This window comes from Microchirus variegatus (assembly GCF_963457635.1).
Source record: "Microchirus variegatus genome assembly, chromosome: 8".
NCBI classification, from domain to species: Eukaryota; Metazoa; Chordata; class Actinopteri; order Pleuronectiformes; family Soleidae; genus Microchirus; species Microchirus variegatus.
The window spans coordinates 31,739,815-31,764,814 of NC_139809.1; the positions used below are offsets into that span (position 1 = coordinate 31,739,815).

Here is a 25,000-nt window from a genome sequence, read left to right on the forward strand (position 1 = left end):
CACACAGAGACACACACACACAGACACACACACGCACAGACACACACACACACACACACACAGAGAGAAACAGACACAATCACGTCCTGTGTGTGTGTGTGTGTGTGTCTCTGTGCGTGTGTGTGTGTGTGTCTCTCTCTCTGTGTGTGTGTGTCTGTGTGTGTGTGTGTGTGTGTGTGTGTCTCTCTCTCTGTGTGTGTGTGTCTGTGTGTGTGTGTGTGTGTGTGTGTGTCTGTGCGTGTGTGTGTCTCTCTTTGTGTGTGTGTGTGTGTGTGTGTGTGTCTGTGTGTGTGTGTGTCTGTGTGTGTGTGTGTGTGTGTGTGTGTGTCTGTGCGTGTGTGTGTCTCTCTTTGTGTGTGTGTGTGTGTGTGTGTGTGTGTGTCTGTGCGTGTGTGTGTCTCTCTGTGTGTGTGTGTGTGTGTGTGTGTGTGTGTGTGTGTCTGTGTGTGTGTGTGTGTGTGTGTGTGTGTGTGTCTGTGCGTGTGTGTGTCTCTCTGTGTGTGTGTGTGTGTGTGTGTGTGTGTGTGTGTGTCTGTGTGTGTGTGTCTGTGTGTGTGTGTGTGTGTGTGTAGTCATCCCTCCAGGTCGTCTATGACAGAAATCCTTGAAGAAAAGGATAAACTCTGTTTCTTCAGCTTCTCACTGAGTCTCTGTAAACACGACGGCATCATCCAGGACATCGGTGAGACGTTGGTCACGTTTCAGTCGTGATTCTTTCAAAATAAGATGCACGTTGAACTAAACCTTTAACGTGAAGAAAAACTGCATTTCTGCTGCTGCAGGAGCGTTACCGAGCAGGGCGGAGCTACTGATCGACCCGGAGATGGACCAGGAACTGGACAAACTGTGAGTCACACACACACACACACACACACACACACAGTCTGTCTGCCTCTGACGCCCCCTGGTGTGTGCTGTGTGTCAGTGTGGCTCAGATCGCGGTCAGTCCCGGCAGCAACAGCAGCGGCAGCGCCGTCATCGGCCTGAAGGAGCAGCAGAGGAAGGCGTCGCCTCGGAGGAACATCCACCACCGGAGGAAGATGGAGGTGGAGAGTGACGGCTCTACTGAGGAGACTGACTCCTCTGAGAACTGACCTCTGACCTCTGACCTCTGACCTCTGACCTCTGACAGTCTACAAAGAGCGCGTTCACGTTGTCGGACAGACTTTTCCTTGTGTTAAACTCAAGTTTGTAAACCACTCACTCTCCCACACCAAAGTCACTCACTCTCTCACACCAAAGTGGCTCACTCTCCCACACCAAAGTCACTCACTTTCCCACACCAAAGTCACTCACTCTCCCACACCAAAATCACTCACTCTCCCACACCAACGTCACTCACTCTCCCACAACAAAGTCACTCACTCTCCCACACCAAAGTCACTCACTGACTCTCCCACACCAAAGTCGCTCACTCTCCCACACCAAAGTCACTCACTCTCACGCACCAAAGTCACTCACTCTCTCCCGCACCAAAGTCACTCACTCTCCCGCACCAAAGTCACTCACTCTCCCACACCAAAGTCACTCACTCTCCCACACCAAAGTCACTCACTCTCTCCCACTCACTCTCCCACACCAAAGTCACTCACTCTCCAGCACCAAAGTCACTCACTGACTCTCCCACACCAAAGTCGCTCACTCTCCCAAACCAAAGTCACTCACTCTCACACACCAAAGTCACTCACTCTCTCCCGCACCAAAGTCACTCACTCTCCCACACCAAAGTCACTCACTCTCTCACACCAAAGTCACTCACTCTCCCCACACCAAAGTCACAAGTCACTCACTCTCCCACACCAAAGTCACTCACTCTCTCCCACTCACTCTCCCACACCAAAGTCACTCACTCTCCAGCACCAAAGTCACTCACTCTCCCACACCAAAGTCGCTCACTCTCCCACACCAGTCACTCACTCTCTCACACCAAAGTCACTCACTCTCCCACACCAAAGTCACAAGTCACTCACTCTCCCACACCAAAGTCACTCACGCTCCCACACCAAAGTCACTCACTCTCCCACACCAAAGTCGCTCACTCTCCCACACCAAAGTCACAAGTCACTCACTCTCCCACACCAAAGTCACTCACTCTCTCCCACACCAAAGTGACCACACGAGGCAGCAGAGGACCAGCAGCTCCTGTGTCCACTGTGAGCTAAAATCACTGGTATTCTCTGTGGACTTTGGTGTGGGAGAGTGAGTGACTTTGGTGTGGGAGATTCTCTTTGGCTAAAATCTGACGACAGGAAATGCTTTTGATTCAAATGTCAATGAAAACGTCCAAATATAACATGTTTCCTGCTCTGACTGTGCATTAATGTGTCAATAATAATAAAGATGTAACTCGTGTTTCTCTGATGTCCTTTTTCTTTCCTCTGCACAGTTTCAGATCAGTTAGAGTGATTTTGAAATGATCAATAATCATGAGCAGAACATTATTTTCTACTCAAAGATGAGTTCAGTTGTGGTTTATTGAGCAGAATATGAGCCGTCACCGTGACCAGGCTGTGTTTTTGTCTTTAGAACATCAATATCATGCAGGGTTTGCTTTCACTTACACCAACAGCATACAAGTAGAACTCCTTTACAAATGTACGTATATACATACAGGATCTATACAGCATATATCTATGTGGACGCCTTAAACCCACTTTAAACAGACAGGACACTTTTCTTTAGCGCGGTGAACCTCACATGGCTGCGTGGAAATTGTTGTTATATTTTATCATCGAACCTTTTCCCAAGTTCACATTGATTTTCATGTCGGGACCTAAATAAAGTGTTGTTGTTGTTGTTGTTGTTGTTGTTGTTGTGACCTCAGTCGTTCAGCGTCTACAAATTACAACACATCGGACAATGACGGAAAATCGCTTTAGCGTGAAAAAAAACCAGCAGTGTTTCAGCCACATCGTTAAATATGCTGCTGTTAGCCATTGTTAGCCTCTGTTACAGCTGCTGTTAGCCTCTGTTACAGCTGCTGTTAGCCACTGTTACAGCTGCTGTTAGCCACTGTTACAGCTGCTGTTAGCCTCTGTTACAGCTGCTGTTAGCCTCTGTTACAGCTGCTGTTAGCCACTGTTACAGCTGCTGTTAGCCACTGTTACAGCTGCTGTTAGCCTCTGTTACAGCTGCTGTTAGCCTCTGTTATAGCTGCTGTTAGCCTCTGTTACAGCTGCTGTTAGCCTCTGTTACAGCTGCTGTTAGCCTCTGTTACAGCTGCTGTTAGCCACTGTTACAGCTGCTGTTAGCCACTGTTACAGCTGCTGTTAGCCTCTGTTACAGCTGCTGTTAACATCTGTTAGCCTCTGTTACAACTGCTGTTAGCCTCTGTTACATCTGCTGTTAGCCTCTGTTACAGCTGCTGTTAGCCTCTGTTACAGCTGCTGTTAGCCTCTGTTCCAGCTGCTGTTAGCCTCTGTTACAACTGCTGTTAGCCACTGTTACAACTGCTGTTAGCCTCTTTTAGCCTCTGTTACAGCTGCTGTTAGCCTCTGTTACAGCTGCTGTTAACATCTGTTAGCCTCTGTTACAGCTGCTGTTAGCCTCTGTTACAGCTGCTGTTAGCCTCTGTTACAGCTGCTGTTAACACCTGTTAGCCTCTGTTACAACTGCTGTTAGCCTCTGTTACAGCTGCTGTTAGCCTCTGTTACAACTGCTGTTAGCCACTGTTACAACTGCTGTTAGCCTCTGTTACAACTGCTGTTAGCCTCTGTTACATCTGCTGTTAGCCTCTGTTACATCTGCTGTTAGCCTCTGTTACAGCTGCTGTTAGCCTCTGTTACAACTGCTGTTAGCCTCTGTTACAGCTGCTGTTAGCCTCTGTTACATCTGCTGTTAGCCTCTGTTACAGCTGCTGTTAGCCTCTGTTACAACTGCTGTTAGCCTCTGTTACAACTGCTGTTAGCCTCTGTTACAACTGCTGTTAGCCTCTGTTACAGCTACTGTTAGCCTCTGTTACAGCTGCTGTTAGCCTCTGTTAGAGCTACTGTTAGCTGCTGTTAGCCTCTGTTAGAGCTACTGTTAGCTGCTGTTAGCCTCTGTTAGCCTCTGTTAGAGCTACTGTTAGCCTCTGTTAGCCTCTGTTAGAGCTACTGTTAGCTACTGTTATTGTGATTAAAGGCTGAACATTTTCTTGCGACCGAGACAAAAACTTCACCAAAACACACAAACGAGGCGGAAAAAAAGGCACTGTTGTTGTTTTCTAAATAAAAATAAGTCTACGTTTCACTTCTCTTGTCAGGAGGTGAAATCTGGGATCTTAAAGTCATTCTTTGGTCCGTTATTCACAATACTGTTACCTTTTAGTCGTAGAGTAGTTCTATATTTTATGTCAAGGATCAAATGAGTCGATAAAGTTTTCGAAGTCTAACGAGGCTTTTCCATTTTACACTTCCAGTGGCTAAAATCAGGTTTCTTTTAAGCGTCCTTGCTGGCCGCCATGTTTTTTGGAGAGTCTCTGAGCAGCAGGGGGCGCTCACAGCGCAGTGTCCACGCTTCAAAAGAATCCTGAACTCTTTCTTAAATCCGTTTAGAAAACCCGTCACAGATCGACGATGGTCGAGCTCTCATATCCAACATCTGTGTCGTTGCATATATTCATTCTTTCCTATAAAATAGATGAGTTTGTATAGATTTATGTTACATTTGAGCTCGCGGTGTCATGTGATCGTCCTGGAAACTCCGACAGCAGCAGTCCAGGCTCGTCGTCGTGACTCAGTGCTTATTCGATGAAGATGTCTTCGGTGGGACAGGAGTAGCCGACGTTCTCCTTGAAATACTGCTGGAACGCCCTCCTGTGGACAAACCAGAGAACTGTCACCAACAGTTTGTCGCCGTAAAGACGGCCGACGTGATCTTTGTTCAGGAGGATCAATATCAACACAGATACAAACGCTCGCGCTCACTAAACACGTTGGTCTGACTCAAATCCAGCCCGTCTTAGTCGGACTAACGTACCCTGGATAATGTGAGTCTAAGGCCCCGTCCCAATACCTCCCCTAACCCTACATTTTTGCCCTAACCCTACATTTTACCCTAACCCTACACTTTTACCCTAACCCTACATTTTTACCCTAACCCTACATTTTTACCCTAACCCTACATTTTGCACGTTCACTTGTAGGGTGGAGCAAGGGGGAAGTGCGATTTTCCCCCTTATAATTGATATTTTTCAACAAAGATGGCGGCCACATTTGCAGAAGAACATTCTCGTTGCTAACTGCAGCCGTAACAGAGGTTAATTGCTCATTTTCGCAAATAAGAGCGCTACAATGTCGAATTGTGTTGGAATACGTCGGTTTGATACACATCCACAGGACCGTTAAGCTTTGAACACTAACGTCAGATAATAAGTGACAAATTTATGAAAGCAGCTAGCTAACTAGCTAGCGGCTATGTGACATGACGGGCAAACGCTCTCGAAGCACTCGGCAAACAGCCGCTAGCTAGCTCTGCTAGGTCTGGGTAGTTTTGTCAGTGTGTGGATGTGTGTAGCGGCGTTCACTTGGACACGAATACCCTGGACTTGTCAGATTTCAATCACATTCGTGATATAAAGTTTACGAGGACGGAGAAAAACAAACACGGAAAGTAGGTCGTGATGTAGGTCGTGTCGTAGTTTGCATCGTAGATCGTGATTTAGGTCGTGTTGCAGGACGCTTCGTAAGTTTCAGGTAGTGTCGCAGATCATGTCGTAGATCATGATGTAGGTTGCGTCGTAGGTCGTGATGTAGATCGTGTCATAGTTTGCATCATAGTTCCTGATGTAGGTCATGTCGCAGGTCGCATCGTAGAACGTGCCGTAGTTTGCGTCGTAGATTGTGATGTAGGTCATGTTGCAGGATGTGTCGTAAGTCGTGTCGTGTCGTAGATTGCGTCATAGATCGTGATGTAGGTCGTGTGGTAGTTTGCGTCGTAGATCTTGATGTAGTTCGTGCCGTAGTTTGCGTCGTAGTACGTGATGGAGTTCATGTCGCAGGTCACATCGTAGATCGTGCCATAGTTTGCGTCGTAGATCGTGATGTAAGTGGTGATGTAGTTTGTGTCGTAGTTTGTGTCGTAGATCGTGATGTAGGTCGTGTTGCAGGATGTGTCGTAAGTCGTGTCTTAGGTTGTGATGTAGGTCGTATCGTAGTTTGCGTCGTTGATCATGATGTAGGTCGTGTTGTAGTTTGCTTCGTAGATCCTGATGTAGATCGTGTCGTAGTTTGCGTCGTAGATCATGATGTAGGTCGTATTGTAGTTTGCGTCGTAAATCGTGATGTAGGTCGCGTCGTAGATCGTGATGTAGGTTGTGTTGTTTGCGTTGTAGATCGTGATGTACGTCGCGTCGTAGTTTGCGTCGTAGATCATGATGTAGTTCGTGTCATAGTTTGCGCTGCAGATCGTGATGTAGGTCGTGTTGCAGGATGTGTCGTAAGTGGTGTCGTAGGTCGTGATGTAGGTCGTATCGCAGGGCGCGTCGTAAATCGTGGTGTAGATTGTGCCGTAGTTTGCATCGTAGGTCGTGATGTAGTTCGTGTCGCAGGTCGCATCGTAGATCGTGCCGTAGTTTGCGTCGTAGACCGTGATGTAAGTCGTGATGTAGTTTGTGTCGTAGTTTGCGTCGTATATCACGATGTAGGTCGTCTTGCAGGACCTGTTGTAAGTCGTGTCGTAGGTCGTGATGTAGGTCACGTAGTAGTTTGCTCGTTGATCATGATGTAGGTCGTGTCGTAGTTTGCGTCGTAGATCATGATGTAGATCGTGTCGTAGTTTGCGTCGTAGATCTTGATGTAGATCGTGTCGTAGTTTGCGTCGTAGATCTTGATGTAGGTCGCGTCGTAGTTTGCGTCGTAGATCGTGATGTAGGTTGTGTTGTTTGCGTTGTAGATCGTGATGTAGGTCGCGTCGCAGTTTGCGTCGTAGATCATGATGTAGGTCGTGTTGTAGATCGTGATGTAGGTCGTGTTGTTTGCGTCGTAGATCGTGATGTAGGTCGTGTCGCAGGACGTGTCGTAAGTCGTAGGCTGCGTCACTGATTTTCTCCATGGGCTTTGGTGTGGGAGAGTGAGTGGTTTACAGACGTCTGTGTCACAGCGAGACAAAGACGTGAAGATGTGACGCTAAACATCGCATCGACATCAATGTTTTGTCAGAATATCACAGACGCACAGAGAATGAGACGCGTGAAGAGTGTGATATTAAAAACATTCTTACCCTAAAGACTTGGCGACAGGATGTAACGTGGCGTCCGACATCATCACGTGACAGGCGAAACGCTGTTGGTCGGGATGTTTGGTGATGAAACCAAAGTACCTGCGACGACGTCATCAGCGTCACTCACACGTTTGTTTTAACGATGATTTAAAATGTGACGCGGACGGAGAGGACGCTAGCGCTAGCGCCGGCGCTGACTCACCTGCTGTGTTTGGGATGACAACCACAGAACGAGATGTTCTTCAGCTGGAAGAAGTGAAAACACTGGTCTCCCTGAAGAAGACAAGAAGAAGAAGACACTGTGTGACGCTGGGACGTCCAACTGACCCTGAACACGTCACGGAACAACAACACTGACCCTGTTTTCAGCGTGTAGTCACTGCTCACAGCCACTGAGCGGCGCTGTGAGCCAACAACTAACCAACAACAAGCTGCTGTAAGGGAAGGAGAGAAGGAAGGAACAAGGGAGGTAGGGAGGGAGGAAGGAACAAGGGAGGAAGGAACAAGGGAGGAAGGGAGGGAGGAAGGAACAAGGGAGGAAGGAACAAGGGAGGAAGGAACAAGGGAGGAAGGGAGGGAGGAAGGAACAAGGGAGGAAGGAACAAGGGAGGAAGGGAGGGAGGAAGGAACAAGGGAGGAAGGGAGGGAGGAAGGAACAAGGGAGGAAGGAAGGGAGAAAGGAACAAGGGAGGAAGGAACAAGGGAGGAAGGAAGGGAGAAAGGAACAAGGGAGGAAGGGAGGGAGGAAGGAACAAGGGAGGAAGGAAGGGAGAAAGGAACAAGGGAGGAAGGAACAAGGGAGGAAGGAAGGGAGGAAGGAACAAGGGAGGAAGGGAGGGAGGAAGGAACAAGGGAGGAAGGAAGGGAGGGAGGAACAAGGGAGGAAGGAACAAGGGAGGAAGGAACAAGGGAGGAAGGAAGGGAGGAAGGAACAAGGGAGGAAGGGAGGGAGGAAGGAACAAGGGAGGAAGGAAGGGAGGGAGGAAGGACGAACCAACCAACAAACAAAGGAAGGAACAAGCAAAGGAAAAGGATTGAAGGACTGGAGGAAGGAAGGAAACAAAGGAATGAATGGATGGATGAATGGATGGATGAATGGATGGATGAATGGATGGATGGATGGAGTGGGCGTACCCTGTGGTCAGAGTGACACTGGTCGTGAACGTTGATCTTCACTCCTCTCACACTGATCTCCAGAACACACGGAGGCGGAGCCTGAGCTGCTGCACGTCTGTTGCACGCAACCTGTTCACGTAAACATCGACAAACATCGCAAACGTGTTCTCACCGACAACTTTCCGTTGGTCGTGTTGCAGGGTGTGTCGTGAGTTGCAGCAAGCGTCACAGGTCGTGTCGTAAGTCGCAGGTCGTGTCTTAGGTCGTATCATAAGTCGCAGGTCGTGTCGTAAGTCGCAGGTCGTGTCTTAGGTCGTTTCATAAGTCGCAGGTCGTGTCGTAAGTCGCAGGTCGTGTCGTAAGTCGCAGGTCGTGTCTTAGGTCGTGTCATAAGTCGCAGATCGTGTCGTATCATAAGTCGCAGGTCGTGTCTTAGGTCGCAGGTCGTGTCGCAGGTCGTGTCGTAAGTCGCAGGTCGTGTCGTAAGTCGTAGGTCGTGTCATAAGTTGCAGGTCGTGTCGCAGGTCGTGTCGTATCATAAGTCACAGGTCGTGTCGTAAGTCGCAGGTCGTGTCATATCATAAGTGACAGGTCGTGTCATAAGTCGCAGGTCGTGTCGTGTCATAAGTCGCAGGTCGTGTCGCAGGTTGTGTCGTAAGTCGCAGGTCGTGTCGTATCATAAGTCGCAGGTCGTGTCGCAGGTCGTGTCGTATCATAAGTCGCAGGTCGTGTCTTAGGTCGCAGGTCGTGTCGCAGGTCGTGTCGTAAGTCGCAGGTCGTGTCGTAAGTCGTAGGTCGTGTCATAAGTTGCAGGTCGTGTCGCAGGTCGTGTCGTATCATAAGTCACAGGTCGTGTCGTAAGTCGCAGGTCGTGTCATATCATAAGTGACAGGTCGTGTCATAAGTCGCAGGTCGTGTCGTGTCATAAGTCGCAGGTCGTGTCGCAGGTTGTGTCGTAAGTCGCAGGTCGTGTCGTATCATAAGTCGCAGGTCGTGTCGCAGGTCGTGTCGTATCATAAGTCACAGGTCGTGTCGTAAGTCGCAGGTCGTGTCGTATCATAAGTGACAGGTCGTGTCATAAGTCGCAGGTCGTGTCGTGTCATAAGTGACAGGTTGTGTCGTAAGTCGCAGGTCGTGTCGTATCATAAGTCGCAGGTCGTGTCGCAGGTCGTGTCGTATCATAAGTCACAGGTCGTGTCGTAAGTCGCAGGTCGTGTCATATCATAAGTGACAGGTCGTGTCATAAGTCGCAGGTCGTGTCGTATCATAAGTGACAGGTCGTGTCATAAGTCGCAGGTCGTGTCGTGTCATAAGTCGCAGGTCGTGTCGCAGGTCGTGTCGTATCATAAGTCACAGGTCGTGTCGTAAGTCGCAGGTCTTGTCGTAAGTCGCAGGTCGTGTCGTATCATAAGTCACAGGTCGTGTCGTAAGTCGCAGGTCGTGTCTTAGGTCGTGTCATAAGTCGCAGATCGTGTCGTATCATAAGTCGCAGGTCGTGTCTTAGGTCGCAGGTCGTGTCGCAGGTCGTGTCGTAAGTCGCAGGTCGTGTCTTAGGTCGTGTCATAAGTCGCAGGTCGTGTCGTAAGTCGTAGGTCGTGTCTTAGGTCGTGTCATAAGTCGCAGGTCGTGTCGTAAGTCGCAGGTCGTGTCTTAGGTCGCAGGTCGTGTCGCAGGTCGTGTCGTAAGTCGCAGGTCGTGTCTTAGGTCGTGTCATAAGTTGCAGGTCGTGTCGCAGGTCGTGTCGTATCATAAGTCACAGGTCGTGTCATAAGTCGCAGGTCGTGTCGTATCATAAGTGACAGGTCGTGTCATAAGTCGCAGGTCGTGTCGTGTCATAAGTCGCAGGTCGTGTCGCAGGTTGTGTCGTAAGTCGCAGGTCGTGTCGTATCATAAGTCGCAGGTCGTGTCGCAGGTCGTGTCGTATCATAAGTCACAGGTCGTGTCGTAAGTCGCAGGTCGTGTCATATCATAAGTGACAGGTCGTGTCATAAGTCGCAGGTCGTGTCATATCATAAGTGACAGGTCGTGTCGTAAGTCGCAGGTCGTGTCATATCATAAGTGACAGGTCGTGTCATAAGTCGCAGGTCGTGTCGTGTCATAAGTCGCAGGTCGTGTCGCAGGTCGTGTCGTAAGTCGCAGGTCGTGTCGTATCATAAGTCACAGGTCGTGTCGTAAGTCGCAGGTCTTGTCGTAAGTCGCAGGTCGTGTCGTATCATAAGTCACAGGTCGTGTCGTAAGTCGCAGGTCGTGTCGTAAGTCGCAGGTCGTGTCGTATCATAAGTCACAGGTCGTGTCGTAAGTCGCAGGTCGTGTCGTATCATAAGTCACAGGTCGTGTCGTAAGTCGCAGGTCGTGTCGTAAGTCGCAGGTCGTGTCGTATCATAAGTCACAGGTCGTGTCGTAAGTCGCAGGTCTTGTCGTAAGTCGCAGGTCGTGTCGTATCATAAGTCACAGGTCGTGTCGTAAGTCGCAGGTCGTGTCGTAAGTCGCAGGTCGTGTCGTATCATAAGTCACAGGTCGTGTCGTAAGTCGCAGGTCGTGTCGTATCATAAGTGACAGGTCGTGTCATAAGTCGCAGGTCGTGTCTTAGGTCGTGTCATAAGTCGCAGATCGTGTCGTATCATAAGTCGCAGGTCGTGTCTTAGGTCGCAGGTCGTGTCGCAGGTCGTGTCGTAAGTCGCAGGTCGTGTCGTAAGTCGTAGGTCGTGTCATAAGTTGCAGGTCGTGTCGCAGGTCGTGTCGTATCATAAGTCACAGGTCGTGTCGTAAGTCGCAGGTCGTGTCATATCATAAGTGACAGGTCGTGTCATAAGTCGCAGGTCGTGTCGTGTCATAAGTCGCAGGTCGTGTCGCAGGTTGTGTCGTAAGTCGCAGGTCGTGTCGTATCATAAGTCGCAGGTCGTGTCGCAGGTCGTGTCGTATCATAAGTCACAGGTCGTGTCGTAAGTCGCAGGTCGTGTCGTATCATAAGTGACAGGTCGTGTCATAAGTCGCAGGTCGTGTCGTGTCATAAGTGACAGGTTGTGTCGTAAGTCGCAGGTCGTGTCGTATCATAAGTCGCAGGTCGTGTCGCAGGTCGTGTCGTATCATAAGTCACAGGTCGTGTCGTAAGTCGCAGGTCGTGTCATATCATAAGTGACAGGTCGTGTCATAAGTCGCAGGTCGTGTCGTATCATAAGTGACAGGTCGTGTCATAAGTCGCAGGTCGTGTCGTGTCATAAGTCGCAGGTCGTGTCGCAGGTCGTGTCGTATCATAAGTCACAGGTCGTGTCGTAAGTCGCAGGTCTTGTCGTAAGTCGCAGGTCGTGTCGTATCATAAGTCACAGGTCGTGTCGTAAGTCGCAGGTCGTGTCTTAGGTCGTGTCATAAGTCGCAGATCGTGTCGTATCATAAGTCGCAGGTCGTGTCTTAGGTCGCAGGTCGTGTCGCAGGTCGTGTCGTAAGTCGCAGGTCGTGTCTTAGGTCGTGTCATAAGTCGCAGGTCGTGTCGTAAGTCGTAGGTCGTGTCTTAGGTCGTGTCATAAGTCGCAGGTCGTGTCGTAAGTCGCAGGTCGTGTCTTAGGTCGCAGGTCGTGTCGCAGGTCGTGTCGTAAGTCGCAGGTCGTGTCTTAGGTCGTGTCATAAGTTGCAGGTCGTGTCGCAGGTCGTGTCGTATCATAAGTCACAGGTCGTGTCATAAGTCGCAGGTCGTGTCGTATCATAAGTGACAGGTCGTGTCATAAGTCGCAGGTCGTGTCGTGTCATAAGTCGCAGGTCGTGTCGCAGGTTGTGTCGTAGGTCGTGATGTAGTTCGTGTCGCAGGTCGCATCGTAGATCGTGCCGTAGTTTGCGTCGTAGACCGTGATGTAAGTCGTGATGTAGTTTGTGTCGTAGTTTGCGTCGTATATCACGATGTAGGTCGTCTTGCAGGACCTGTTGTAAGTCGTGTCGTAGGTCGTGATGTAGGTCACGTAGTAGTTTGCTCGTTGATCATGATGTAGGTCGTGTCGTAGTTTGCGTCGTAGATCATGATGTAGATCGTGTCGTAGTTTGCGTCGTAGATCTTGATGTAGATCGTGTCGTAGTTTGCGTCGTAGATCTTGATGTAGGTCGCGTCGTAGTTTGCGTCGTAGATCGTGATGTAGGTTGTGTTGTTTGCGTTGTAGATCGTGATGTAGGTCGCGTCGCAGTTTGCGTCGTAGATCATGATGTAGGTCGTGTTGTAGATCGTGATGTAGGTCGTGTTGTTTGCGTCGTAGATCGTGATGTAGGTCGTGTCGCAGGACGTGTCGTAAGTCGTAGGCTGCGTCACTGATTTTCTCCATGGGCTTTGGTGTGGGAGAGTGAGTGGTTTACAGACGTCTGTGTCACAGCGAGACAAAGACGTGAAGATGTGACGCTAAACATCGCATCGACATCAATGTTTTGTCAGAATATCACAGACGCACAGAGAATGAGACGCGTGAAGAGTGTGATATTAAAAACATTCTTACCCTAAAGACTTGGCGACAGGATGTAACGTGGCGTCCGACATCATCACGTGACAGGCGAAACGCTGTTGGTCGGGATGTTTGGTGATGAAACCAAAGTACCTGCGACGACGTCATCAGCGTCACTCACACGTTTGTTTTAACGATGATTTAAAATGTGACGCGGACGGAGAGGACGCTAGCGCTAGCGCCGGCGCTGACTCACCTGCTGTGTTTGGGATGACAACCACAGAACGAGATGTTCTTCAGCTGGAAGAAGTGAAAACACTGGTCTCCCTGAAGAAGACAAGAAGAAGAAGACACTGTGTGACGCTGGGACGTCCAACTGACCCTGAACACGTCACGGAACAACAACACTGACCCTGTTTTCAGCGTGTAGTCACTGCTCACAGCCACTGAGCGGCGCTGTGAGCCAACAACTAACCAACAACAAGCTGCTGTAAGGGAAGGAGAGAAGGAAGGAACAAGGGAGGTAGGGAGGGAGGAAGGAACAAGGGAGGAAGGAACAAGGGAGGAAGGGAGGGAGGAAGGAACAAGGGAGGAAGGAACAAGGGAGGAAGGAACAAGGGAGGAAGGGAGGGAGGAAGGAACAAGGGAGGAAGGAACAAGGGAGGAAGGGAGGGAGGAAGGAACAAGGGAGGAAGGGAGGGAGGAAGGAACAAGGGAGGAAGGAAGGGAGAAAGGAACAAGGGAGGAAGGAACAAGGGAGGAAGGAAGGGAGAAAGGAACAAGGGAGGAAGGGAGGGAGGAAGGAACAAGGGAGGAAGGAAGGGAGAAAGGAACAAGGGAGGAAGGAACAAGGGAGGAAGGAAGGGAGGAAGGAACAAGGGAGGAAGGGAGGGAGGAAGGAACAAGGGAGGAAGGAAGGGAGGGAGGAACAAGGGAGGAAGGAACAAGGGAGGAAGGAACAAGGGAGGAAGGAAGGGAGGAAGGAACAAGGGAGGAAGGGAGGGAGGAAGGAACAAGGGAGGAAGGAAGGGAGGGAGGAAGGACGAACCAACCAACAAACAAAGGAAGGAACAAGCAAAGGAAAAGGATTGAAGGACTGGAGGAAGGAAGGAAACAAAGGAATGAATGGATGGATGAATGGATGGATGAATGGATGGATGAATGGATGGATGGATGGAGTGGGCGTACCCTGTGGTCAGAGTGACACTGGTCGTGAACGTTGATCTTCACTCCTCTCACACTGATCTCCAGAACACACGGAGGCGGAGCCTGAGCTGCTGCACGTCTGTTGCACGCAACCTGTTCACGTAAACATCGACAAACATCGCAAACGTGTTCTCACCGACAACTTTCCGTTGGTCGTGTTGCAGGGTGTGTCGTGAGTTGCAGCAAGCGTCACAGGTCGTGTCGTAAGTCGCAGGTCGTGTCTTAGGTCGTATCATAAGTCGCAGGTCGTGTCGTAAGTCGCAGGTCGTGTCTTAGGTCGTTTCATAAGTCGCAGGTCGTGTCGTAAGTCGCAGGTCGTGTCGTAAGTCGCAGGTCGTGTCTTAGGTCGTGTCATAAGTCGCAGATCGTGTCGTATCATAAGTCGCAGGTCGTGTCTTAGGTCGCAGGTCGTGTCGCAGGTCGTGTCGTAAGTCGCAGGTCGTGTCGTAAGTCGTAGGTCGTGTCATAAGTTGCAGGTCGTGTCGCAGGTCGTGTCGTATCATAAGTCACAGGTCGTGTCGTAAGTCGCAGGTCGTGTCATATCATAAGTGACAGGTCGTGTCATAAGTCGCAGGTCGTGTCGTGTCATAAGTCGCAGGTCGTGTCGCAGGTTGTGTCGTAAGTCGCAGGTCGTGTCGTATCATAAGTCGCAGGTCGTGTCGCAGGTCGTGTCGTATCATAAGTCGCAGGTCGTGTCTTAGGTCGCAGGTCGTGTCGCAGGTCGTGTCGTAAGTCGCAGGTCGTGTCGTAAGTCGTAGGTCGTGTCATAAGTTGCAGGTCGTGTCGCAGGTCGTGTCGTATCATAAGTCACAGGTCGTGTCGTAAGTCGCAGGTCGTGTCATATCATAAGTGACAGGTCGTGTCATAAGTCGCAGGTCGTGTCGTGTCATAAGTCGCAGGTCGTGTCGCAGGTTGTGTCGTAAGTCGCAGGTCGTGTCGTATCATAAGTCGCAGGTCGTGTCGCAGGTCGTGTCGTATCATAAGTCACAGGTCGTGTCGTAAGTCGCAGGTCGTGTCGTATCATAAGTGACAGGTCGTGTCATAAGTCGCAGGTCGTGTCGTGTCATAAGTGACAGGTTGTGTCGTAAGTCGCAGGTCGTGTCGTATCATAAGTCGCAGGTCGTGTCGCAGGTCGTGTCGTATCATAAGTCACAGGTCGTGTCGTAAGTCGCAGGTCGTGTCATATCATAAGTGACAGGTCGTGTCATAAGTCGCAGGTCGTGTCGTATCATAAGTGACAGGTCGTGTCATAAGTCGCAGGTCGTGTCGTGTCATAAGTCGCAGGTCGTGTCGCAGGTCGTGTCGTATCATAAGTCACAGGTCGTGTCGTAAGTCGCAGGTCTTGTCGTAAGTCGCAGGTCGTGTCGTATCATAAGTCACAGGTCGTGTCGTAAGTCGCAGGTCGTGTCTTAGGTCGTGTCATAAGTCGCAGATCGTGTCGTATCATAAGTCGCAGGTCGTGTCTTAGGTCGCAGGTCGTGTCGCAGGTCGTGTCGTAAGTCGCAGGTCGTGTCTTAGGTCGTGTCATAAGTCGCAGGTCGTGTCGTAAGTCGTAGGTCGTGTCTTAGGTCGTGTCATAAGTCGCAGGTCGTGTCGTAAGTCGCAGGTCGTGTCTTAGGTCGCAGGTCGTGTCGCAGGTCGTGTCGTAAGTCGCAGGTCGTGTCTTAGGTCGTGTCATAAGTTGCAGGTCGTGTCGCAGGTCGTGTCGTATCATAAGTCACAGGTCGTGTCATAAGTCGCAGGTCGTGTCGTATCATAAGTGACAGGTCGTGTCATAAGTCGCAGGTCGTGTCGTGTCATAAGTCGCAGGTCGTGTCGCAGGTTGTGTCGTAAGTCGCAGGTCGTGTCGTATCATAAGTCGCAGGTCGTGTCGCAGGTCGTGTCGTATCATAAGTCACAGGTCGTGTCGTAAGTCGCAGGTCGTGTCATATCATAAGTGACAGGTCGTGTCATAAGTCGCAGGTCGTGTCATATCATAAGTGACAGGTCGTGTCGTAAGTCGCAGGTCGTGTCATATCATAAGTGACAGGTCGTGTCATAAGTCGCAGGTCGTGTCGTGTCATAAGTCGCAGGTCGTGTCGCAGGTCGTGTCGTAAGTCGCAGGTCGTGTCGTATCATAAGTCACAGGTCGTGTCGTAAGTCGCAGGTCTTGTCGTAAGTCGCAGGTCGTGTCGTATCATAAGTCACAGGTCGTGTCGTAAGTCGCAGGTCGTGTCGTAAGTCGCAGGTCGTGTCGTATCATAAGTCACAGGTCGTGTCGTAAGTCGCAGGTCGTGTCGTATCATAAGTCACAGGTCGTGTCGTAAGTCGCAGGTCGTGTCGTAAGTCGCAGGTCGTGTCGTATCATAAGTCACAGGTCGTGTCGTAAGTCGCAGGTCTTGTCGTAAGTCGCAGGTCGTGTCGTATCATAAGTCACAGGTCGTGTCGTAAGTCGCAGGTCGTGTCGTAAGTCGCAGGTCGTGTCGTATCATAAGTCACAGGTCGTGTCGTAAGTCGCAGGTCGTGTCGTATCATAAGTGACAGGTCGTGTCATAAGTCGCAGGTCGTGTCTTAGGTCGTGTCATAAGTCGCAGATCGTGTCGTATCATAAGTCGCAGGTCGTGTCTTAGGTCGCAGGTCGTGTCGCAGGTCGTGTCGTAAGTCGCAGGTCGTGTCGTAAGTCGTAGGTCGTGTCATAAGTTGCAGGTCGTGTCGCAGGTCGTGTCGTATCATAAGTCACAGGTCGTGTCGTAAGTCGCAGGTCGTGTCATATCATAAGTGACAGGTCGTGTCATAAGTCGCAGGTCGTGTCGTGTCATAAGTCGCAGGTCGTGTCGCAGGTTGTGTCGTAAGTCGCAGGTCGTGTCGTATCATAAGTCGCAGGTCGTGTCGCAGGTCGTGTCGTATCATAAGTCACAGGTCGTGTCGTAAGTCGCAGGTCGTGTCGTATCATAAGTGACAGGTCGTGTCATAAGTCGCAGGTCGTGTCGTGTCATAAGTGACAGGTTGTGTCGTAAGTCGCAGGTCGTGTCGTATCATAAGTCGCAGGTCGTGTCGCAGGTCGTGTCGTATCATAAGTCACAGGTCGTGTCGTAAGTCGCAGGTCGTGTCATATCATAAGTGACAGGTCGTGTCATAAGTCGCAGGTCGTGTCGTATCATAAGTGACAGGTCGTGTCATAAGTCGCAGGTCGTGTCGTGTCATAAGTCGCAGGTCGTGTCGCAGGTCGTGTCGTATCATAAGTCACAGGTCGTGTCGTAAGTCGCAGGTCTTGTCGTAAGTCGCAGGTCGTGTCGTATCATAAGTCACAGGTCGTGTCGTAAGTCGCAGGTCGTGTCTTAGGTCGTGTCATAAGTCGCAGATCGTGTCGTATCATAAGTCGCAGGTCGTGTCTTAGGTCGCAGGTCGTGTCGCAGGTCGTGTCGTAAGTCGCAGGTCGTGTCTTAGGTCGTGTCATAAGTCGCAGGTCGTGTCGTAAGTCGTAGGTCGTGTCTTAGGTCGTGTCGTATCATAAGTCACAGGTCGTGTCATAAGTCGCAGGTCGTGTCGTATCATAAGTGACAGGTCGTGTCATAAGTCGCAGGTCGTGTCGCAGGTTGTGTCGTAAGTCGCAGGTCGTGTCGTATCATAAGTCGCAGGTCGTGTCGCAGGTCGTGTCGTATCATAAGTCACAGGTCGTGTCGTAAGTCGCAGGTCGTGTCATATCATAAGTCACAGGTCGTGTCATAAGTCGCAGGTCGTGTCGTATCATAAGTGACAGGTCGTGTCATAAGTCGCAGGTCGTGTCGCAGGTTGTGTCGTAAGTCGCAGGTCGTGTCGTATCATAAGTCGCAGGTCGTGTCGCAGGTCGTGTCGTATCATAAGTCACAGGTCGTGTCGTAAGTCGCAGGTCGTGTCATATCATAAGTGACAGGTCGTGTCATAAGTCGCAGGTCGTGTCATATCATAAGTGACAGGTCGTGTCGTAAGTCGCAGGTCGTGTCATATCATAAGTGACAGGTCGTGTCATAAGTCGCAGGTCGTGTCGTGTCATAAGTCGCAGGTCGTGTCGCAGGTCGTGTCGTAAGTCGCAGGTCGTGTCGTATCATAAGTCACAGGTCGTGTCGTAAGTCGCAGGTCTTGTCGTAAGTCGCAGGTCGTGTCGTATCATAAGTCACAGGTCGTGTCGTAAGTCGCAGGTCGTGTCGTAAGTCGCAGGTCGTGTCGTATCATAAGTCACAGGTCGTGTCGTAAGTCGCAGGTCGTGTCGTATCATAAGTCACAGGTCGTGTCGTAAGTCGCAGGTCGTGTCGTAAGTCGCAGGTCGTGTCGTATCATAAGTCACAGGTCGTGTCGTAAGTCGCAGGTCTTGTCGTAAGTCGCAGGTCGTGTCGTATCATAAGTCACAGGTCGTGTCGTAAGTCGCAGGTCGTGTCGTAAGTCGCAGGTCGTGTCGTATCATAAGTCACAGGTCGTGTCGTAAGTCGCAGGTCGTGTCGTATCATAAGTGACAGGTCGTGTCATAAGTCGCAGGTCGTGTCGCAGGTTGTGTCGTAAGTCGCAGGTCGTGTCGTATCATAAGTCGCAGGTCGTGTCGTAAGTCGCAGGTCGTGTCTTAGGTCGTGTCGTAAGTCGCAGGTCGTGTCGTATCATAAGTCGCAGGTCGTGTAGGTGGCGTGCCTCTTTACCTTGTGCATGGCGGCACACATAACGTTGCTGCCTTTGTGAACAGGAACCTGAACTGAACCCAGGAACCGGACGTGAAAGTGTTCCACGCGACCGTCTCTGTGCGCTGTGAGGAAGAGGAAGAAGAGGAAGAAGAGCGGTGGTGAACGGTGAGCGATCCTCTGCTTTCACCCGTTCATCGTCTCGTAGGCTTACCCCGGTTGTTCTCTTTGGCTAACTTGACGGCGTAGAACGCAGGAAAGACGCCGGCGGCGCCCGTCCTCATGTTGTAACCGTGACACCACAGATCCTCAGACTGACTCAGCAGTAACAGCGGGTCATCGGTCTCCAGGTGAAGCTCGTCTGAATGACGAGGAACAAACCTGAAATCACAGGTTCATGTTACAGTGTGACGTGTGGATTTGTCGACACTTTTGTCCGTGTGTGTTCATGTGTCTCCACCTGTAGGCGGCTCTGTGGCTCTGCTGTCGCTCCACGCCGTCCAGTACACAGGAGAACACGCTGAAAGAGCCGGCACCTGAACGCAACACCACAAAGATTAAGAACACTCTCTTTATCAATCTCTAAATAATGTTTAGGTCGTGTCGCAGGTCATGTCCTAGGTCGTGTCGTAGTTTGCGTCGTAGATTGTGATGTAGGTCTTGTCGTAGTTTGCGTCGTAGATCGTGATGTAGGTCGTGTCGTAGTTTGCGTCGTAGATCGTGATGTAGGTCGTGTCGTAGTTTGCGTCGTAGATCGTGATGTAGGTCGTGTCGTAGTTTGCGTCGTAGATCGTGATGTAGGTCGTGTCGTAGTTTGCGTCGTAGATCGTGATGTAGGTCGTGTCGTAGTTTGCGTCGTAGATCGTGATGTAGGTCGTGTCGTAGTTTGCGTCGTAGGTCGTGTCGTAGTTTGCGTCTTAGATCGTGATGTAGGTCGTGTCGTAGTTTGCGTCTTAGATCGCGATGTAGGTCGTGTCGTAGTTTGCGTCGTAGATCGTGATGTAGGTCTTGTCGTAGTTTGCGTCGTAGATCGCGATGTAGGTCGTGTCGTAGTTTGCGTCGTAGATCGCGATGTAGGTCGTGTCGTAGTTTGCGTCGTAGATCGCGATGTAGGTCGTGTCGTAGTTTGTGTCGTAGATCGTGATGAAGGTCTCGTCGTAGTTTGCGTCGTAGATCGTGATGTAGGTCTTGTCGTAGTTTGTGTCGTAGATTGTGATGAAGGTCTTGTCGTAGTTTGCGTCGTGGATTGTGATGTAGGTCTTGTCGTAGTTTGCGTCGTAGATCGTGATGTAGGTCGTGTCGTAGTTTGTGTCGTAGATCGCGACGTAGGTCTTGTCGTAGTTTGCGTCGTAGATCGTGATGTAGGTCTTGTCGTAGTTTGCGTCGTAGATCGCGATGTAGTTCGTGTCGTAGTTTGCGTCGTAGATCGAGATGTAGGTCTTGTCGTAGTTTGCGTCGTAGATCGTGATGTAGGTCTTGTCGTAATTTGCGTCGTAGATCGTGATGTAGGTCGTGTCGTAGTTTACGTCGTAGATCATGATGTAGTTTGCGTTGTAGGTCGTGTTGCAGGTTGCGTTGTAGGTCGTGTCGCAGGTTGCGTCGTAGGTCGTGTCGTAGTTTGCGCCGTAGGTCGTGTCACAGTTTGCGCCGTAGATCGTGATGTAGTTTGCTTCGTAGGTTGTGTTGCAGGTCATGTCGTAGTTTGCGTCGTAGATCGAGATGTAGGTCGTGTCATAGTTTGCTACGTAGATCGTAATGTAGGTCGTGTTGTAGGTCATGTCGTAGTTTGCGTTGTAGATCGTAATGTAGGTGGTGTCACATGTCGTGTCATATTTTGCATCGTAGATCGTGTCGCAGATCATGATGTAGGTTGCGTCGTAGGTAGTGTCGCAGGTCACGTCGTAGTTTGCGTTGTAGATCGTGATGTCGTAGTTTGCGTCGTAGATCATAATGTAGGTCGCGTCGTATTTTGCGTCACAGATCGTGAAGTAGGTCGCGTTGCACATCGCGTCGTAGTTTGTGTCGTAGATCGTGATGTAGGTCGTGTCGCATTTTTTTATCTTGCGTCACAGGTCGTTTCGCAGGTTATGTCGTAGGTCGTGTCATAGGTTCCGTTGTAGTTTGTGTCGTAGGACATGTTGTAAGTCGCAGGTCGCGTCGTAGGTCGTGCGCTCGCAGAAACAGCAGCTCGTACATATATAAGAGAGTTAAAATAACCTGTAGCACTGTAATGGCTGCTGTTGTCGGTGAAGAGGTTGAGGAACTTCCTGCTCCTGGTAGCTCCGCCTCTTCCTGCTTGAGTCTCCTGGTCGTGTGACGTGACCTTGGTCTGCCTGAAGAACCTGGAAACTACGACATCGCGCCGCCTCTTCACCTCCTCCTCCCTCCTCCGCCTCACCTCCTCATCCCTCCATTTCCTCGGCTGCTCCTCTTCCGTTCTTCTTTCTGGAAACAAGACCAAGTTAAACTGATGTTTTCACTCCAATTCAAAATGGCCGACTTCCTGTTGAGTTGAGGCCGTGGTCCCAATGGACTTTCCTGTTCGTCTTGGGCTATAGCAAATTTGGTGCAACTTCATTTTGCCTTGCTCCATTTACGTTTCACCTGAGGGGGCGCCATAGAGTCCTGGTGCAACGCGCAGGTCCAAGCACTATGACAATATCGCATTTCCTCGGGCCCTGGCGTTAGCACTCAGGCCCTGACGTTAGCACTCGAGCCCTGACGTTAGCACTCGGGCCCTGACGTTAGCACTCGGGCCCTGACGTTAGCACTCGGGCCCTGACGTTCGCACTCGGGCCCTGACGTTAGCACTCGGGCCCTGACGTTAGCACTCGGGCCCTGACGTTAGCACTCGGGCCCTGACGTTAGCACTCGGGCCCTGACGTTCGCACTCGGGCCCTGACGTTAGCACTCGGGCCCTGACGTTAGCACTCGGGCCCTGACGTTAGCACTCGGGCCCTGACGTTCGCACTCGGGCCCTGACGTTAGCACTCGGGCCCTGACGTTAGCACTCGGGCCCTGACGTTAGCACTCGGGCCCTGACGTTAGCACTCGGGCCCTGACGTTAGCACTCGGGCCCTGACGTTAGCACTCGGGCCCTGACGTTAGCACTCGGGCCCTGACGTTCGCACTCGGGCCCTGACGTTAGCACTCGGGCCCTGACGTTAGCACTCGGGCCCTGACGTTAGCACTCGGGCCCTGACGTTCGCACTCGGGCCCTGACGTTAGCACTCGGGCCCTGACGTTCGCACTCGAGCCCTGACGTTAGCACTCAGGCCCAGACGTCAGCACTCAAGCCCTGGCGTTAGCACTCGAGCCCTGGCGTTAGCACTCGGGCCCTGGTGTTCGCGCTCGAACCTTGGTGTTCGCGTTCGAGCCATGGTGTTCGCACTGGGGCCCTGAAGTTAGCACCTGGGCCCTGGCGTTCGCGTTCGAGCCTTGGTGTTCGCACTCTGGCCCTGTTGTTGGCACTCGGGCCCTGGCGTTCGCGTTCGAACCCTGACGTTCACGTTCGAGCCTTGTCGTTCACGCTCGAACCTCGGTGTTCGCGTTCAAGCCCTGGCGTTAGCACTCGAGCCCTGAAGTTAGCACTCAGGCCCAGACGTCAGCACTCAAGCCCTGGCGTTAGCACTCGGGCCCTGGTGTTCGCGCTCGAACCTTGGCGTTCGCGTTCGAGCCATGGTGTTCGCACTGGGGCCCTGAAGTTAGCACCTGGGCCCTGGCGTTCGCGTTTGAGCCTTGGTGTTCACACTCTGGCCCTGTTGTTGGCACTCGGGCCCTGGCGTTCGCGTTCGAACCCTGACGTTCGCGTTCGAGCCTTGTCGTTCACGCTCGAACCTCGGTGTTCGCGTTCAAGCCCTGGCGTTAGCACTCGAGCCCTGAAGTTAGCACCTGGGCCCTGGTGTTTGCGCTTGAGCCCTTTTTTGTTCTTGTGTCCTCTCCTCACCTCGCGTCCTCGTCTCCTCCGTCCTCTTCCTCTCCTCCTCGTACTCGGGATCTTCGTCCTCGTTGGCCGACTGGTAGACCGTCTCTGCGTCGCTGTCGTCCCTGTCGTCATGGTGACGGTGGAGACAGTCTTTGAGGCTGACCAGCTGCAGCCGAGCGTCTTCATCCACCACCAGGGTGTATTTCACCGAGTCGTAGTTCAAACCCGACACACACACTCCGCCCCCTGCCCCTCCTCCTCCTCCTCCTCCTCCTCCTCCTCCTTCTACATCCACCTCAGATTTGGTACAGTCCATTTGTGGTGGCGGGTCACTTCCTGTCAGGCAGGGGGCGGGACTGTTGTGGGCGGGCTCTCCCTCGCCCTCCTCTTCGCTGATGTCCGGGTTGGTTCTGTTGGACACATGGGGGTGCAGCGGTTCTGCCGGAGGTCCTTCTGTGTCCGAGCTCAGGGACATTCTGTTGGAGCCGCCCTCGCTGCTGGACCGGGACAGAACAGGACGGGGATCCTGGCTCCTGTCCTGGTTCTGGACTACAGACGGAGAGACAAACCAACATGTGCACGGTCACATTAGGACCAAACAGGTTTACATTCAAATCATTTTCATGATAAAAAGGAGTTAAAAACACCACCAAATAGTTTTAAAATGGCGTTAAATTGGAAAGTTCCGCTGCAAAACGTTGGCGGTGGTTAGTGATGGAGGATCAGTGGTTTACTGGTTTATATGGAAACTCATTTTCACCAGATTTAAAGAATCACATTTCGCTTTCATGATGAAAAATAAAGTCAATAAATCGAACAGTTACGAGCGGCAGCTTTTCAGTTTAACTCTTTATACCAAGAACCAGCTGAGAAAAATACAGTGTTGTAAATAAATGAGATAAATGTATCATATTATCATATAGTATCGTAAAAACAGACCCGAATTTTTTTTTCGTAAAATAGGACCCCGAAAAAAAAATGTCGTAAAAACAGACCCAAAATTGTTTTTGTAAAAACAGACCCAAATTTTTTTTTAAAAACAGACCCGAAATTTTTTTTCGTAAAAACAGACCCCCCAAAAAAGCATCGTAAAAACAGACCAGAAAAATATAAAATGTCGTAAAAACAGACTCTGAAAAAAAATGTCGTAAAAAACAGACCCCCCAAAAAATATCGTAAAAACAGCCCTGAAAAAAATGTCGTTAAAACAAACTCCGAAAAAAAAGTATCGTAAAAACAGACCCGAATTTTTTTTCCGTAAAATAAGACCCCGAAAAAAAAATGTCGTAAAAACAGACCCAAAATTGTTTTCGTAAAAACAGACCCGAAATTTTTTTTAAAAACAGACTCCCCAAAAAAAGTATCGTAAAAACAGCCCTGAAAAAGAATTTCTTAAAAACAGACTCCGAAAAAAAATGCCGTAAAAACAGACGGGAAAAAAAATCAGAGAAATGTTTTTTGTAAAAATGCTTTGCACTTCCAGGCCACCGTACATAATCACAAGTTTACATTATGAACTATTTATGCCTCATTTCATTGTCAATTGTTTTTAGCATAGATGTTATCCTAGATTTTATCGTAGATTTTTCCCAAAATGTTATCATAGATCTTTTCATAGATTTTTTTCTAGATTTTATTGTAGATTTTGTCATAGATTTTTTCCTAGATTGTATCGTTTATTTTTCCCAAAATGTTATCATAGATTTTTTCCCTGGATTTTTTCCTACATTTTATCGTAGATTGTATCGTAGATTTTGTCATAGATTTTTACCTAGATAGTATCGTAGATTTTATCGTTTATTTTTCCCAAAATGTTATCATAGATTTTTTTCTAGATTTTTTCCTGGATTTTTTCCTATATTTTATCGCAGATTTTGTCATAGATTTTTTTTCCTAGATTGTATCATTTATTTTTCCCAACATTTTATGCTCGATTTTTTTCTAGATTTTTGTCCTAGATTTTATTAGTGTTAGAAAAACAGAGCAGAACTGAAGGAGAGGACGCTGATAAAATCTGACAAACTGCCGTTGTGTGTCTGGAAACTGTCTGTGTCAGGTGAGAAAAGTCAGGACGTTACAGATTGAAAACATGGACCTTGGCGTGGGAGAGTGAGCGTCCGTACCCGGCGCCGCTCCGTTACCTTCTCGCTCTCGGTTCTCGTCCTGGTTCCTGGGAGCGACAGGTGTGCGCGGCACCACCATGGCGGGCAGGTAAACCTCAGGGTGTGACGGCAGGACGCTGGTGGGCGGCTTCAGGGCGGCTCCTCTCCTCGCTCCCTTGGCTGCGACCTTTCCTCTGCCCTCGGCTCCTCCGCCCTTGGCTGCGTTGGCGTCTCTCGTCCTCTGCAGAGACGTCTTGTCCTTGTCTTTAGCCCTGGACTCTGCACACAGCCTCCCCACAGTCCTCTTCTCCTCCCTCCCTGTCGTCACTCCATCCTTCCCTCTTCCTCCTCCTCCTCCTCCTCTTCCTCCTCCTCCTCCTCCTCCTCTCCGCTGACTCCTCGGACTGT

At 50.4% G+C, this 25,000-nt stretch overlaps 2 protein-coding genes across 2 annotated transcripts in view; one reads left to right on the forward strand and one right to left on the reverse strand.

Moving 5' to 3' along the window:
- Positions 1 to 1,135, forward strand: part of cstpp1 (centriolar satellite-associated tubulin polyglutamylase complex regulator 1) — a gene marked incomplete at its 5' end in the record, with an annotated part of 4,467 nt that extends 3,332 nt beyond the window's left edge. Inside the window, 3 exons of the mRNA XM_083893396.1 lie at positions 573 to 682; positions 783 to 846; positions 926 to 1,135. Of these exons, the coding sequence (XP_083749522.1) occupies positions 573 to 682; positions 783 to 846; positions 926 to 1,094 (343 nt within the window). The 3' untranslated portion in view covers positions 1,095 to 1,135. The remainder of the gene's footprint in view (positions 1 to 572; positions 683 to 782; positions 847 to 925) is intronic.
- Positions 1,136 to 4,723: 3,588 nt separating this feature from the next.
- The window catches only part of LOC310931237 (C-Jun-amino-terminal kinase-interacting protein 1-like), a gene marked incomplete at its 3' end in the record, with an annotated part of 26,541 nt that continues 6,264 nt past the window's right edge, over positions 4,724 to 25,000 (reverse strand). Inside the window, exons 3-14 of the mRNA XM_083894347.1 lie at positions 24,962 to 25,000; positions 24,632 to 24,871; positions 22,528 to 23,039; positions 21,163 to 21,190; positions 20,783 to 21,010; positions 19,026 to 19,101; positions 18,780 to 18,946; positions 18,587 to 18,690; positions 13,923 to 14,033; positions 12,991 to 13,061; positions 12,789 to 12,887; positions 4,724 to 4,796 (exon numbers count right to left, since the gene is read on the reverse strand). The exon at positions 24,962 to 25,000 is cut by the window's right edge and continues 192 nt beyond it. Coding sequence (XP_083750473.1) covers positions 4,724 to 4,796; positions 12,789 to 12,887; positions 12,991 to 13,061; positions 13,923 to 14,033; positions 18,587 to 18,690; positions 18,780 to 18,946; positions 19,026 to 19,101; positions 20,783 to 21,010; positions 21,163 to 21,190; positions 22,528 to 23,039; positions 24,632 to 24,871; positions 24,962 to 25,000 — 1,748 coding nt within the window. The remainder of the gene's footprint in view (positions 4,797 to 12,788; positions 12,888 to 12,990; positions 13,062 to 13,922; positions 14,034 to 18,586; positions 18,691 to 18,779; positions 18,947 to 19,025; positions 19,102 to 20,782; positions 21,011 to 21,162; positions 21,191 to 22,527; positions 23,040 to 24,631; positions 24,872 to 24,961) is intronic.